The sequence below is a fragment of the Dysidea avara genome, chromosome 1 (genome assembly GCF_963678975.1).
Source record: "Dysidea avara chromosome 1, odDysAvar1.4, whole genome shotgun sequence".
Lineage (NCBI taxonomy): Eukaryota > Metazoa > Porifera > Demospongiae > Dictyoceratida > Dysideidae > Dysidea > Dysidea avara.
The window spans coordinates 28,228,056-28,243,824 of NC_089272.1; the positions used below are offsets into that span (position 1 = coordinate 28,228,056).

The 15,769-nt window shown below is 37.9% G+C and overlaps 1 protein-coding gene across 1 annotated transcript in view; it reads right to left on the minus strand.

Annotated features, from left to right (window-relative positions):
• Positions 1-1,162: 1,162 nt before the first annotated feature.
• Positions 1,163-15,769, minus strand: part of LOC136242597 (uncharacterized) — a 46,751-nt gene continuing 32,144 nt past the window's right edge. Inside the window, exons 3-5 of the mRNA XM_066034069.1 lie at positions 2,716-3,051; positions 1,392-1,557; positions 1,163-1,250 (exon numbers count right to left, since the gene is read on the minus strand). Of these exons, the coding sequence (XP_065890141.1) occupies positions 1,163-1,250; positions 1,392-1,557; positions 2,716-3,051 (590 nt within the window). The remainder of the gene's footprint in view (positions 1,251-1,391; positions 1,558-2,715; positions 3,052-15,769) is intronic.

Below are 15,769 nucleotides of genomic sequence, written 5' to 3' on the forward strand. Positions count from 1 at the left end.
CGTTTGCATAAAAAGTGACAGTTTTTCAGTGTATTAGCTATCTGTATTAAATGCACACCTTTCAGTTTTTACAGGTAATCTGGTAATAGCATACGGTTCACCCACTAGCAGTAGCAGTTGGATATGGTCATGGCACATGACATAACTTGTGACCAGGCAGAAACTGAGTGTGATGAATTTCAGGTCAGTTTATATGGAGGAAGTGTACCATCTATCGTGTTCTTTTTGTAGTTCTCAGTTGTCAAGTATACATGGACTGTAGTGACATATCAAGGGTGTTGTGAATTTCCAGGTCAGTCTACATACTAAGGAATGTAGTTGTTTATTATCTCAGGTATGTTTTCTGAATTTCCAGGATCAGGTGTACATACCGTTGTGATGGGACCAAACTTTAATACCCCGGTCAGTTTACATGTGGTGCATAGTGATATTTCCAGTACCCATATTTTAGGTATATTTTATTTAATACCCATTTCTTGGTTTTCGTAGGCCATCTGGTTGTAGACGTTTACCCAGTAGCAGTTGGATGTGGTCTTGTGTAACTTGGAACCATACAGGAACTCAGATCAAAAAGAGTGTCGTAAAATCAGGTCAGTTAACATACAGGGGAATTGTGTTTTTGCAATTCTCCCTCATCTGGACACCTATTATCCAGACACCTATTATCCAGACACCTCTATTATTCAGACACCTCTATTATCTAGGCACCTCCATTGTCTGCACAGCTTAAATCATCATGTGGCTTGTAGTTTATTGACCTTAACAAAGTTTGCAGTTGAAAGCTGTTTGATGGCTTGTTTATTCTACTAATGATAACTACTACTTGGTTGCTAGGTGATAATGTATTTTTACAGCTAGGGAAGTGACCATGAATGCTCTGTAGTGACTTCCATTCTGCACACTAAACTACACAGCACTAACTGATAGCAATAACATTACTTCGCTTTAGTACAGTTTAGGACATTTCTGATACAGTAGTATGTACCGGACTGCCTGGATAAGAGAGGTTCCATTGTACTCAGATTGTAGGTGCATTGTATTTGATACCTGCTTGTCACTCTGTAGTTAAGCCTTGAGGATCCACCAGCCTGGTATGTTAATTTTTTGTACATTGTCTTTTTACTTCAGTGCCTGCTTGTTGGGGGACTGCTCTCTTGTGTCGTCAGGTATCAAGCAAGTTCGTTTGGTGCTGGCGGTTAATGAAAGTGATTAGATCAAGGATTAGATCAACAGCGACACACACTGATTCACTGTGTTGATGCAATAGGTATTTTAGATGTATGTGTAAGCAGTGCCAATTCACCGAGACCCGTCAGGTGAAACTTCTAGTAGCTCAAAAAACCGGTATTATCTTGAAGCAGGATTGTTGACAAGGTGTACGGATCAAATACCAGATAACCGTGGCTTTGTTATCATTTGTGATCTCAGATGTTTCTGGATTATACTGTTGTGGTAGGACCAAAGTAATGTCAAGGTCAACAATGAAATTCATCTGGCCTGGTAAAATCTTAGCATTATTGTTTATGATCTCTTGATTTTCCAGGATGAGGCGTACAGCTGTGATGGGAATAAACTAATTCATAGGTTACATCACTATCGCATTTTATAGTCAGAATTTTATTGTTAATATCACAAACAATTAATGTGATGTATTTTGTTATGTAACATGTGTATTAAGTGAATTGCATGATGAAAGCTACAATGGGAGTGGTTAGGGTGGATAATGCTATGTAGCTAACAAGCTGGTTTGAGCTGTACCAGAAGCTTGACAAGCGAGTTGATAAGTCACAAAGGTTAAGCAAGTTTAACACACCATGTGTGGTGTGGCACAAGAATTATGCTTGAAACATCTCTAGTGACTGTACGTTCTTCACGCTTTCACACCTAAGACATCTGCCAATTATCAACACTTGCATGAGGCATGGCACTAAATGGAGTTTAAAAGAATTCTGCTTAAAACGCCATCCCTAGGGAACTTACGGTTCTGCACGCTTTCACAACTTGTTTATCAGACATTAGGGCTTGTGTCCACGTCGTGTCTTTAAAAGTTATTATAGGGATTAGAAATTTGATCGAAGAAAACACGTGCATGGACAAACCAGACTTAGATTGTTAGTGCTATACGGACTGTACAAACACGGCTATGTTGACTGGTATAACGTGACGGTAAGTGTAACATACGTAAGGTAGAGAAATAAAGTGAAATATGTGTAAATATGCCTATTTTTATACTTTAGCGAGGTCGCAAGACAATTACGACTCCTAAAGATTTATTTTACACGTAATGCAATACAAATCCATTGAGAGATGTTGCATAATTAAGGGCTAATGATGCAAAACTGTCCCTACACGTAAATAACTCACAGTAGTGGCCACGCGTCGTTTAATTGGGCGTGCGCTTCGTAGTTTCTTGGCTGCATGCCTCACTACTGTGAGTCTTGATATACAGTTTTTTTTTGTTAATCCCTTTCTTCACTAAGAAAGAGGCGTTCAAACATTTCATGGAATTTTTTTCCATAATATGCAAATATTTCATCCATTGTTTTCAATGGTTTATATTGGAAATTTAGGCTTGCACTATTGTGTTGGGTTTTCACAGATCCGGTCACATATTTGTATCGGTACAAATTTTACTATTGTGATTCAATATTACCACACAATAACATATTAAAATACTACTGCACTTGCACATGCGTAACTTAACTGTCAGCATACCTGTTGAAATGAGAGATGAAGCATTCCTACTCATCATATCCTTTACTACACAACGATATGAACTAGTTCCAAGTACATTACCATCTGCCACACCAGTGATTGTGAGTGTACTAGTCAGTATATCTCCACTAATAGTTGTAGTGATATTGAAGGAAAATCCTCTATTAGATGATGTAGATAGTGCTGAAATACCACCTCCCAATCTTATCTGCTGCCACATCACATCATCACTAGTAATGTTAGTACCATTCCTAACCACTACACAAGTAAACACTGCAACTCCCATTGATCCTCCAGTACACACTGTAATATTTCTTGGTTGTGTTTTTATTGTAGCTGTGTGTAATAAACACAAAAGTACATGATTCATAAATGGAGTACAAACCAAGCAGTACAGACACAACGATCAATGATTTGCTATCAGGCAATTACAGTGCATGTACATAGTACCTGCCAAAAATCAGTTTATAATATACTCATGATAATGTATTCTATACTGATGAAGAAAGCCAAATTTTCACTTTGATAACACAACATTAGTACAAACAAAATAACTTACTATTGTATTAGAAATACCATGCAGTTTTAATTATGACAATACGGTTGGATTGGATTCAGTAACTGGCAGGGGAGGAGCACAAACAGGCTAAGTTATAGGTTGTTGGGGTAACTTGGGCAGAACAGATCAAGACACACGGTAGTGTGTCGTGCGGCCCAAGGAGCCGGCGCGCCACACCCGTGAGTATATTGACAGGAAGAACGAAAACGTCATTTTCATACCTTTGTATCTCAGTGATCGCTTATCCGATTGGAACCACATTAGCTACACAGTTGCCCGCCAGCCAGGGGAGTCTACATTCCAAATTTGAAGGAAATCGCTCCAGCCATTTCCGAGATACGAGCTGCCAAAGTTTCGTTTTTTTTTCTTCGTTTTTTTTCTTTCTTCTTCGTCTATTCGCACACTTGCAAAAATTGCTATAACAAGCAAACGCGTACTCCGATCGCCATGAAATTTGGCACACAGAAAGGGGGTCCAATGGCGAATCCTACCATCAAATTTGGTACAAATCCGATGAATGGTTCAGGAGTTATGGCCGATTATTCGCGTAAAACAAGATCGATTTGTTGTCACGCCTACAGGGTAAACCGCTTCATGGAATGAGTTGAAAATTGCTATGTAGATGGAGTAACCATCGTAGGAGTGCCTTTTGGTGGTTTGAAAGGAATCAAGATAAAGACCATGGAGATATGATACAAAACCCAACCTGTGTCACAATTACGCGATCGATTTTTACGAATAAAAAAGTATTAGTTTTCACGCCTACTAGGCAAACCGCTTAGAGCAATGAGCTGAAAATCGGTGTATAGCTGGAATAATATTCATAGAAAGGTATTGCAGTAGTACAGAAGAATCGGATTACAAACCACTGAGTTATGATTCTAAAGCCAACTACGTGTAGCAAATGCGAGATCGAGATACTCTAATAGAACAGTCACCCTAATAGAGCATTCGGCAAATTTATTTACTCCATTATAGAATTTTATAACATCACAAATTATTCTGTAGGGAGTTCAGCTGCAAACAGTTAATCTTATAGACAGTGCAGCAAGAAGCAAGTCACCATGTGGAGAGTTAAGCAAATATATCACTATAGAGATTCAGAACATTACAAGTCACACTGAAGAAAATTCAGCTATAAACAAGTCATGCACCCTGTAGAGAATTCAACTACAATTAAGTCACTCTCTAGAAAATTCAGCTACACACAAGTCACTGTGGAGAGAGTTCAGCTACAAACAAATTACCCTGTACAGAGATCTGCTACAAATAAAACACTTTGCAGAGTGTTCAGCTACAACAAATCAACCTTTAGAACAATCAACAATGAACAAATCAACACAAATCTACCTGTAGAGAGATAAGCTAGAAACAAATCACCCTGTAGAGAGTTCAGCTACAAAAAATTCACCCTGTAGAGACATCAATTAGAAACTAGACACAATGTAAGGAGTTCAGCTACAAGCAATCACCCTGTAGAGAGTTCAGCTAAAACAAATCAACCTGCAGAGAGATCAGCTACAAACAAATCACCTTATAGAGGGTTCAGCTACAAACAAATTACCTTGTAGAGAGATCGGCTACAAACAAATCAACCTGCAGAGAGATCAATCAGCTACAAACAAATCACCTTATAGAGGGTTCAGCTACAAACAAATTACCTTGTAGAGAGATCGGCTACAAACAAATCAACCTGCAGAGAGATCAGCTACACACAAATCAACTTGTAGAGAGATCGGCTATAAAAAAATCACCCTGTAAAGACATCAGCTAGAAACTAGACACAATGTAAGGAGTTCAGCTACAAGCAATCACCCTGTAGAGAAAACAAATCAACCTGCAGAGAGATCAGCTAAAAACAAATCACCTTATAGAGAGTTCAGCTACAAACAAATTACCCTGTAGAGAGATCGGCTACAAGCAAATCAACCTGCAGAGAGATCAGATACAAACAAATCACCTTATAGAGAGTTCAGCTACAAAAAAATTACCCTGTAGAGAGATCAGCTAGAAACTAGACACAATGTAAGGAGTTCAGCTACAAGCAATTGCAAATCACCCTGTAGAGAGTTCAGCTAAAACAAATCAACCTGCAGAGAGATCAGCTACAAACAAATCACCTTATAGAGGGTTAAGCTACAAACAAATTACCTTGTAGAGAGATCAGCTACACACAAATCAACTTGTAGAGAGATCAGCTACAAACAAATCAACTTGTAGAGAGATTAGCTATAACAAAATCACCCTGTAGAGACATCAGCTAGAAACTAGACACAATGTAAGGAGTTAAGCTACAAGCAATCACCCTGTAGAGAGTTCAGCTAAAACAAATCAACCTGCAGAGAGATCAGCTACAAACAAATCACCTTATAGAGAGTTCAGCTACAAACAAATTACCCTGTAGAGAGATCAGCTAGAAACTAGACACAATGTAAGGAGTTCAGCTACAAGCAAATCACCCTGTTGAGAGTTCAGCTAAAACAAATCAACCTGCAGAGAGGTCAGCTACACACAAATCAACTTGTAGAGAGATCAGCTACAAACAAATCACCCTGTAGAGAGATCAGCTAGAAACTAGACACAATGTAAGGAGTTCAGCTACAAACAAACCAACCTGTAGAGCGATCAGCTAGAAACAAATCACCCTGAAGAGAGGTCAGCTACAAAAAATCATCTTGTAGAGAGATCAACTACAAACAAAACACTTTGCAGAGAGTTCAGCTACAAACAAATCAACCTTTAGAGTGATCAGCAACAAACAAATCAACCTGTAGAGAGATCATCTAGAAACAAATCAACCTGCAGAGTGATCAGCTACAAACAAATCAGCTTGTAGAGAGATCAGTTAGTAATACACACAAATCAACCTGTAGAGAGATAAGCTAGAAACAAATCACCATGTAGAGAGTTCAGCTAAAACAAATCAATCCGCAGAGAGATCAGCTACAAACAAATCACCTTATAGACAGTTCAGCTACAAACAAATTACACTGTAGAGAGATCGGCTACAAATTAATCAACCTGCAGAGAGATCAGCTACACACAAATCAACTTGTAGAGAGATCAGCTACAAACAAATCACCCTGTAGAGAGATCAGCTAGAAGAGGTCACCTTGGAGAGAGTTCAGCTACAAATAAATCCCCCTGTAGAGGGATCAGCTAGAAGAAGTCACCTTGTAGAGAGTTCAGCTACAAAGAAATCATCATGTAGAGAGTTCAGTTACAAACAAATCACCCTGTAGAGAGATCAGCTAGAAGAAGTTACCGTGTAGATAGTTCAGCTACAAACAATTCACCCTGTAGAAAGATCAGCTAGAAGAATTCCCCTTGTAGAGTGTTCAGTTACAAAGAAACCATCACGTAGAGAGTTCAGCCTCAAAAAAACCACCTTGTAGAGAATCCAACTACAACAAATCACCCTGTAGAGAAGAAGTTACCTTGTAGAGAATTCAGCTACAAAGAAACCACCATGTAGAGAGTTTAGCTACAAAAAATCACCTGTAGAGAGTTCAGCTAGAAACAAATCACCCCGTAGAGAGATCAGCTGGACGAAGTCACCTTGTAGAGGGTTCAGCTACAAAGAAACCATCATGTAGAGAGTTCAGCTGCAAACAAATCACCCTGTAGAGAATTCAGCTACAAAAATCACCCTGTAGAGAGTTCAGCTAGACGAAGTCACCTTATAGAGAGTTCAGCTACAAAGAAACCATCATGTAGAGAGTTCAGCTACAAAGAAAGCACCATGTAGAGAGTTTAGCTGCAAACAAATCACCCTGTAGATAGACCAGCTAGAAGAGGTCACCTTGTAGGGAGTTCAGCTACAAAGAAACCATCCTGTAGAGAGTTCAGCTGCAAACAAATCACCTTGTAAAGAGTTCAACTACAAAAAATCACCCTGTAGAGAGTTCAGCTAGACGAAGTCACCTTATATAGAGTTCATCTACAAAGAAACCATCATGTAGAGAGTTCAGCTACAAAGAAAGCACCATGTAGAGAGTTTAGCTGCAAACAAATCACCCTGTAAATAGACCAGCTAGAAGAGGTCACCTTGTAGAGAGTTCAGCTACAAAGAAACCATCCTGTATATAGTTCAGCTACATTTCAAGTCACCCAGTAGAGAGATCAGCTGCAAAAAAATATCCTGTGGGGAATAATGGGCATGTAATAAATATATGTATATAATGTGTATAATTACTAATAAAATCAAACATAATTGAAGTATTACAAATCTTCTTTAAGTTCTTTTCTTCTTCCTGTGGTAAAGAAAAAAACACATGGGTTAAAAAAGTCCCAAAGCCAGCCATAGGCTGGCTTTGCAGTATACAAATACAAAAAGAAGTGATATCTAATCAAAAACAGCCAAGCTGTAAAAAAAGGTGCGGCCCCCAAAAAGGCCATGGTGAAAAAAGATGTGAAATCCAAGGTGGCGGCCAAGAAATGGCTGTGATGGTATGTTAATGGTTACATTTTAATAATGACAATTTAGGTGAATTTTGTGCCACTTGGTCTTGGCACCAAATTCACCTGAATTGTCGTTATTAAAATGTAACCATTAACCTACCATCACAGCCATTTCTTGGCTGCCACCTTGGATTTCACATCTTTTTTCACCATGGCCTATTTGGGGGCCGCACCTTTTTTTACAGCTTGGCTGTTTTTGATTAGATTCTCTTGTTAGTATATTTTTGCAGCAGCAAACAATCATCTCTCAATAGTGTTTCACTGTTGTTTTTTTTAGGATTTTGGCCTTTGCACATGGTTAAATTTTAAAAACTGTTACAAAACTATTAATGTTTATGAAAATTATTCTTTGAGGAGCCTAATATGCACAAAAGTGCAGGGGTGAGTTTCACAGCTGGTTAGTTTTGGATTTAAGGTGAGTTTGTAATAAATGTGACCAGATCTGCGAAAACTCGACTCAATTGCACAAGCCTAAATTTACATTGAATACAATGGGTAAAATACTTACGAATTATTGGAAAAATCCCGTAAATTGTTTGAACGCTTCTTTTGTAGCAAAGGAAGGGACTATCAATAAATAAAAGCCTGGACACCATCTTATTCACCTACTCAAGAGGAGTTCAAAAATCTTTGTTTTGTTGCAGTAGACTAAATGATATGTGAGTTATGGTTGTTTGTTTATGTCACATCGAAGCAATCATACACGATCAATCTTCACTGATTTCATCTCTGCACAGTATGTAGTGAAGCAAAGTGATAAAAGGAAAAACTTACCTATAGTAATCAATTCCCCTATTCATGGCAAACACGATGGTGAAAGTTGCAACTCAGTACTGCATTGTGTTTGTAAGTTACAGCTGTTTTGTAAGCACCTGTAATTTACTTTCCCAATACTTCTTGTACAAATCGACCTTTTTGTTGTTGCTACTTTGTAGGGCTGTAACACTGAAAGTTATTAGCACATAAGGCTGAAACTTTGCCAGAGGGTACACTACTACACTTGGCTAAGTAGACTATAAACAGAAATTCAAAAAATTCGTGATTATGTCAGGTTTTCATAGATCTGGTCACAAATGATTGTACTACGTGACTGCTCAATTATATGTGATCAGATCTGTGAAAACCAGACACAATTATGAAATTTCTGTTCATTAAATTTTATAATCAACTTGACTAAATGCATATTGTAGCAAAGTTTCAGCCTAGTATGGCAATTCCTCCAGGAATTGCAGCCTTACTAAGTAGCAACATCAGAAAAATTGATTAGTACAACAAGTATAGGGAAAATAAACCACAGATACAGTTGTAACTTATGAACAAAATGACATAATTAACATAATCATAGAGTTGAACTTTGCACTATTATGTTCACCATAAATAGGGCTATTGATTGTTGGGTAAGTTTTTCTCATATCACCTTTTTTCACTACATACAAAGGCAAAATTTGCGAAGAAAGACTGTGTACTTTAACTTCAATGTGACCTAAACAAACGTCCATAACTTACTTGTCCTTGAGTATCCTCTTGAGTAGGCAAATAAGATGATATCCAGATTTTTATTTATTAGCCCCTCCCTTCGCTATGAAAAAGGCATTCAAAAATGTACGGATTTTATTTCAATAGTATTTTACTCATTGCTTTATACTGTAAATTTAGGTTTACATGATTGTGTCAGGTTTTCACTGATCTGGTCACAAATTTAATTTTGGATAACCCACCCACGTACAATAATCATGGATCAAAAAAACCACCTTGCTAAAAATGTGTGAAAAATTCTTCCTGCCAATATTACGTACTCACAAGTGCTGTATGCAGGCTTCTTCGGCCACACAACACACTACCATGTACCTTGATAACCATCAAAGAAGTCCTTGCATAGGTGTAGAAGAGTCAGAGTAAAAGCCGCTGAGTTATAATACAAAGTCCAACTACGTGTAGCAAGTGCACGATCGAGATACTCTAATAATACTGTCACTCTATTAGAGCATTCATCGTTAGTGAGTTACTCTACACTGTATTAGAGCGTTCAGCTACAAAACAAGGCAGTGTGTAGAGAGTTTGGCTACACAACAAGTCACACAGTAGAGAGTTCAGCTTCAAAAAGTCACCCTGTAGAGAGTTCAGCTACAACCAAGTCACCCTGTAGGCAGTTCAGTTACAAACAAGTGACCAATTCAGCTACAGAAAGTACACAGTAGAGAGTCCAGCTACAAACAAATCACCCTGCGAAGAGTTCAGCTGCACATTAATCACGCAGTGAAGGGGTTCAGCTACAAGTTACCCTGTAGAGAGTTTAGCTACATTGGAAGTCACTCTGTAAGAGAGTTCAGCTACAAACACTACGTTGTAGTTGTAGGGATTTCTGCTACAAGCCAGCCAACAAGTAGATGTAATAATACAGTACTATTTTAAAAATACATCAGGGGTGTATTTAATGGGTTTCTTGAGGTTTCGGAAACCCTTTTCGAAATTTGAACTTGTGGGCTTGCAGCAAGAAAACGCAACTATCATAGTTTGGAAGCACAAATGTACAGAAATATGGGAATAGAGCAGAGCCACGTACAATGCATGCATGTAATAGGAAACTTGCTCAAAAGGATTTTATGGAGAACAAGAGTGTGAATTTAAGGAAAAGTATTAGTAAAGATCGAGATATTCTAATAGAGCAGTCAGTTGTAATCCAATAGAGCAATCAAAAGTACTCTAATAGTACATTCATAACGGATTACAGGTATAATTTCAATCCTATTTTGGGCTTTTAACTGAGAATTTGGATATAGTTAGCTATTTGGATCACTACAACTGACCAGCAATATTTAAACCATAATTGATAGGACTTGATAGGAGCTTTAGCAACTATATATTGAAGATAGCATATCCCTAGATCATTAACTAGTAAATTTGAAGCATTTGATGTTTAATATCTGTCAGTGGCTGGGAGTTGCAATTGTGCCCCAGGCCCCTGTATCAATAACTCACTACTAAATCTGGAAACCACTTTTGAAAATTCCTGGATACTCCCCTGTACATCATTATACATAAGCAAATACGAAAGAATTCTGATCTTGATCTCTTCCTTCTTTCAGCAGTAAAGAAAAAAAGACAAGTAAAATAAGTTCTAAAGCTGGCCTGTGTGGCCAGCTTTGAAGTATACAAATACAAAAAGAATACAATTCCGGTGAATTTAGTTCTATACAAGTTCACCTGAATTGCCATCGTACAGCCTTTTCTTGGCTGCCACTTTGGATTTCACATCTTCTTTCACCCTGGCTTTTTGGGGCTGCACCTTTTTTCACAGCTTGGCTGTTTTGGTATAGGTGACCGGAATTGTGAAAAGGGGTCTTTCACACACATCCATTTTACCCCCCCTCTCGCTTAAAGGGGTATATACTGTACTAGTCTTGTTATGTAATCTAAATAAGTGACCGGATTTGCAAAAAGGGGTCATCCACACACATCCAATTCTATGAACTTGGAAAACCATAACTTAGTGTTGAGTAACATACGTATGAACCTAAAAATTTTTCCATCCAGTAAGCTATGTTGGTGCTCACTACTGACCAAATTGCAAGGCAATGCCCTTTTCCAACCTGAAATTATAAATCTTTTTTTTTTGGAAATTAAATTCAGGAGGATCAGCGGTGTAGAAAGCCAGAAGGTAATGGAGGGACAGGCATGGCCCCACGAAACACTCAAAATCATTCGTGTTTGCAAAAAAAGGCTAATGACCTATTGATGGGCTATTCAACATATGGTGTTGTATTATTCAGCTTACACAACTAGCTATGTAACTATTTCACTACTGATTGATATCAGTTATCACTTATCAATGGAGGTGTATTTGTTGAGCACAATTAAACATGCCACAAGTGTACTGCAACAAATTCGTCCACAATCTGGTAGAACTATAATAATTATTGTAAATATTTTAGTGTAAATACAATGTATCACAGTTACTTACATTACTACAGTAATGCTAGCCACAGCCTGTGCTGCTGTCCTAGTACACTGACAGTATGACATGTTCACTCACTTCAGTCAGCAAAACTCAAATGCCATGTACTGCATGAAATCCCAGTTCATGCTAGCAGAACTTTCAAGCCTGTGACGGATCCACCTGACAGACAAAGTTTTAAAAAAAAAATTAGACAGGCATGCTACTGCACTGCCATACAAATATCTAGTGTGATTGATCCGAGAAAATAAACATGGTAAGTTACATAACACTTTATCAACTTGTAGGCAGTAAGTTCGTAGCATCATCAGCCTGGTCTCCTTTGTCACTTGTCAGTTGTGACTCCTGCAAGTGGGTCACTTACCTTTTTAGGTTCGAGAAATGCTCTATCACATGAGTAGTTTAGGCTAAATATAGAAGTGTGTCTATAGTTTTAGATTCACGAATGAGTTGAATGTTGTGTGCGCATTCACTAGCAACCCCTGGTGATACCGCGTAGTAGCGCACATAATTTAGCCATTTGAATTGGGTGTCAGCTACTGGTAAGCTTGTGACGGAGGTAAAAAAAACTTAGTGTACGGGAGGTAATTGTCTGCCCTTGGCTATGCCTCTGAGGAGAATCAATAAACTGGCATGAATGCTTTAAGCAGAGGTAGGGCAAATGATGGATGCACTTTAATGGCCTCTAATAGTGAATTGCATATGCAATGATAAACTTACCAGTGACTCGATACACAATCTTTTAAGGATAAGAAAGTATTGCTAGAATCTTGAAGTAAGCCAACTAACACTTGGTCCAACAAACTTGTGTGCACGCAATAAGATTCTGTAAATTTGTTGTAAGACTTTTCTTTAGTATTAGTCAATTTACGTAATTTTGGGCCCATACTTATCACTATTTGCAACAGATATTTTCTTCATGGAAAACATTTTAGAAGTGCCTACATCAACACATTAAAAGGGTAATATGTGGAATTCAATTTGACTGTTGTGTTAAAGTGTATTGACCTTGCTATTTTGAGTTTGTCTTGTAATTGTACTCTGATTTCCTTTTAGACTTCCAAAAACTACTTCAACAAAGGCTCCTATATACATGCTGGTTTGTAAGTCATATCCAATCATGCACTCATGGAATTCTTATGACAGCCAATTGCACTGAAGCCACCACATTTTACTACAAACAAACACCTACGCAATAGTGGATATAATACGTAGGATGCAAAGCAATAAGTCCATGTTGCATGCACTGTAGCTGCAGCAGTTTACAAAAAGGCACATCTCAGGCTGAAGTAACATTGAACAGTGAAGAAATAAAATTACCCATAGTCGGGTTATGCTTGGAATTAGTTAGTTACCCAGCTAGTTAGTTAATTGGAAAATTCAGCTAAATAGGATTTATTAAATTCCACAGAAACTATTTGGGGTCACTATGAAGGCATTTTAGGGTTGGTTATGCCGAACATATACTATCAAACCATTATGAATAAAATGAGGCTGGTTTTTTGGGTGACATTTTTGGACAAGAAGTCCATATTTCCATCCAGGTTCAAAATCATTAAAAAGACTCTTTGTACACTTTTGGATAAAAGTATGAAATTTAGCGTGTGTATGACAAAAACTATTTTTTATAGGGTGCCACCTTATATTGGACAATAAAATGAAAAGGGGGGGAGGGGGGGGGGGGGGATGTAGAGGATAGAGATTGCTACAGATAACAACAAAAGGCAGACAACTGCTGCATACGTATATTTGCATGCAGGAAAGTTCCTACCAAACATACAACTCATTTACCAAGGCATCAAAAACCAAGTGTCACCCAAAAGGCATACTATTTCCTGCCGACTGGTACATTACTCATTGTGAGAATCACTGGGCCAACGGGTTGATGATAAATCCTTATATGCGACTGGATCTGCGAAAACCCAACACAATCACGCAAACCTAAATGTCCGGTAATACAATGAGTGAAATATTTGCCTAATATTACAAAAATCTGTGATTTTTTTCAACACCTATTTCTTAGTGAAATAAGGGACTAACACTAAAAAACTGGCTATCATCCTATTCACCTACTCAAGAGGAGTTCGAAAATTGTTGTTTTGTTGTACTAGACCCAAGGACACAAAAGTTATGGACATTTGTTTACATCACGTCAAAGCGATCGTATGCGATCAACCTTTCTTCACAAATTGTGTCCTTGTATGCAGTGAAGAAAGGTGTTAGAAGGACAAACTTACCAAGTAATCGATTTCCCTATTCATGGCAAACACGGTAAAGCAAACTTTAACTCTGTATGGCATTCTGTTCATTACAACCGTTTTAGTAATTTATTTTTTCCCTATAACAATACTTGCTGTACAAATTGATCTTTCTGTTGTTGCTACTTTGTATGGCTGTAACTCTTAAAGTTATTGACAAATGAGGCTGAAACTTTGTCAAAGGATACTCTCGGCTAAGTAGATTTAATAACCAGGGATTCAAAAATGTGTGATTGTGTCGGTTTTTCACAAATCCGATCACATATTGAGAATACGATAATTCCCTATGTTAAAAAGGAATGGGAATTGCTTGGTCTTGGCAATGACCACAATGCTTTGGTCCTCTTCAAGTGTACAGCTAAGGTGTTAAAGCTGCTTGAAGATAATCACATTCTCTATGTCACTGTGCCTAGTAACTGCACTGATCGCTTCAACCCATTAGACTTGTCGGTAAACAAGCCTGCTAAGGATCTTGTTAGGACAAAATTTCAGGAACGGTATGGGATGGAGATAGGCCAACAAATGGAAAAGATGTGACAGAAAAGGTAGACCCCCATGTGAGTAATATGAAGTCGATCATGGCACGCTAGACGATCAACTTGCATAACAAACTTTGTTGTATCATACCTGATCTCTCTACAGGGTGGCATGTTTGTCGCTGAACTCTCTACAGGGTGACTTTGTAGCTGAACACTTTACTGGCTGTCAGTGTTGGGAGTAACGCGTTACGTAATATTATTACTTTTGTGGTAACTAAGTAATATAACGAAATATGCTATAAAAACAGGTAATATAACTCAAGTTACTTTACTGACAAGTGTAACGCGTTACCTAAGTAATATAGTTACTGTAACGAATCTAATATTATGTAATATTATTACTATAAGTAAGAAGTTATTAATCTCGTTAGTAATCCACTGAGTAACGCCTAGCCACAATGAAGTAATGAAGCCTACTGAATGAAGCTTATTCACCAGCTTCTAACTTATAACCAAGATTTGCACATTGTCTAACAATGCAATCATGTCACGTGATAAGGTGGTAGTTTCACACGTGACAGCTTAAGGCTGTGGACACAAAGTAATATGATATGTAATATTATTATAGTCACTTTATTTTAAGAGTAATATGTAACTGTAACTAAATTTTAGCTGCTGAACTCTCTACAAGTGATGTGTTTCTAGGTGATCTCTTTACAGGGTGACTTGTGTGTAGCTAAACTCTCCACACATGGAGACTTGATTGTAGTTAAACTCTCTACACAGGGTACTGTAACTTGTTTGTAGTTTAACTATCTACTAGTTATATGTAGTTGAACTCTTAGCAGGGTGACTGTTTGTAGCTGAACTCTCCACAGGGTGATTTGTTTGTACTGTAGCTGAACTCTCTACTGGGTGACTTATTTGTTGAACTACTCTCCACTGGGTGACTTGTATGTTGCTAAACTCTCTATAGGGTGACTTGTTGCATAACTGAATGTTCTAATAAAGTAACTTACTAACAGTGCCGAATGCCCTAATAGGGTGACTGTATTATTAGAGTATCTCTATTGCACACTTAGTTGGATTTTGTGTTACAACTCAGTTTCTTCTACTCCTATACTACTGCAAGGTATTTCTGTGATGATTATTCCATCTACAATCTGGTTGTCAGCTTACTCTGCTACGTAAGTGTTTTTCCTGGTAGGCTTGAAAACTAATGAATTTTATTCACAAAACTCGATCGCGTAACTGTGACACAGGTTGTGTTTTATGTCATATTTTAATGGTCTTTATCTCAATTCCTTTCAAGTAACAAAAACTCCTACAATAGTTACTCCAT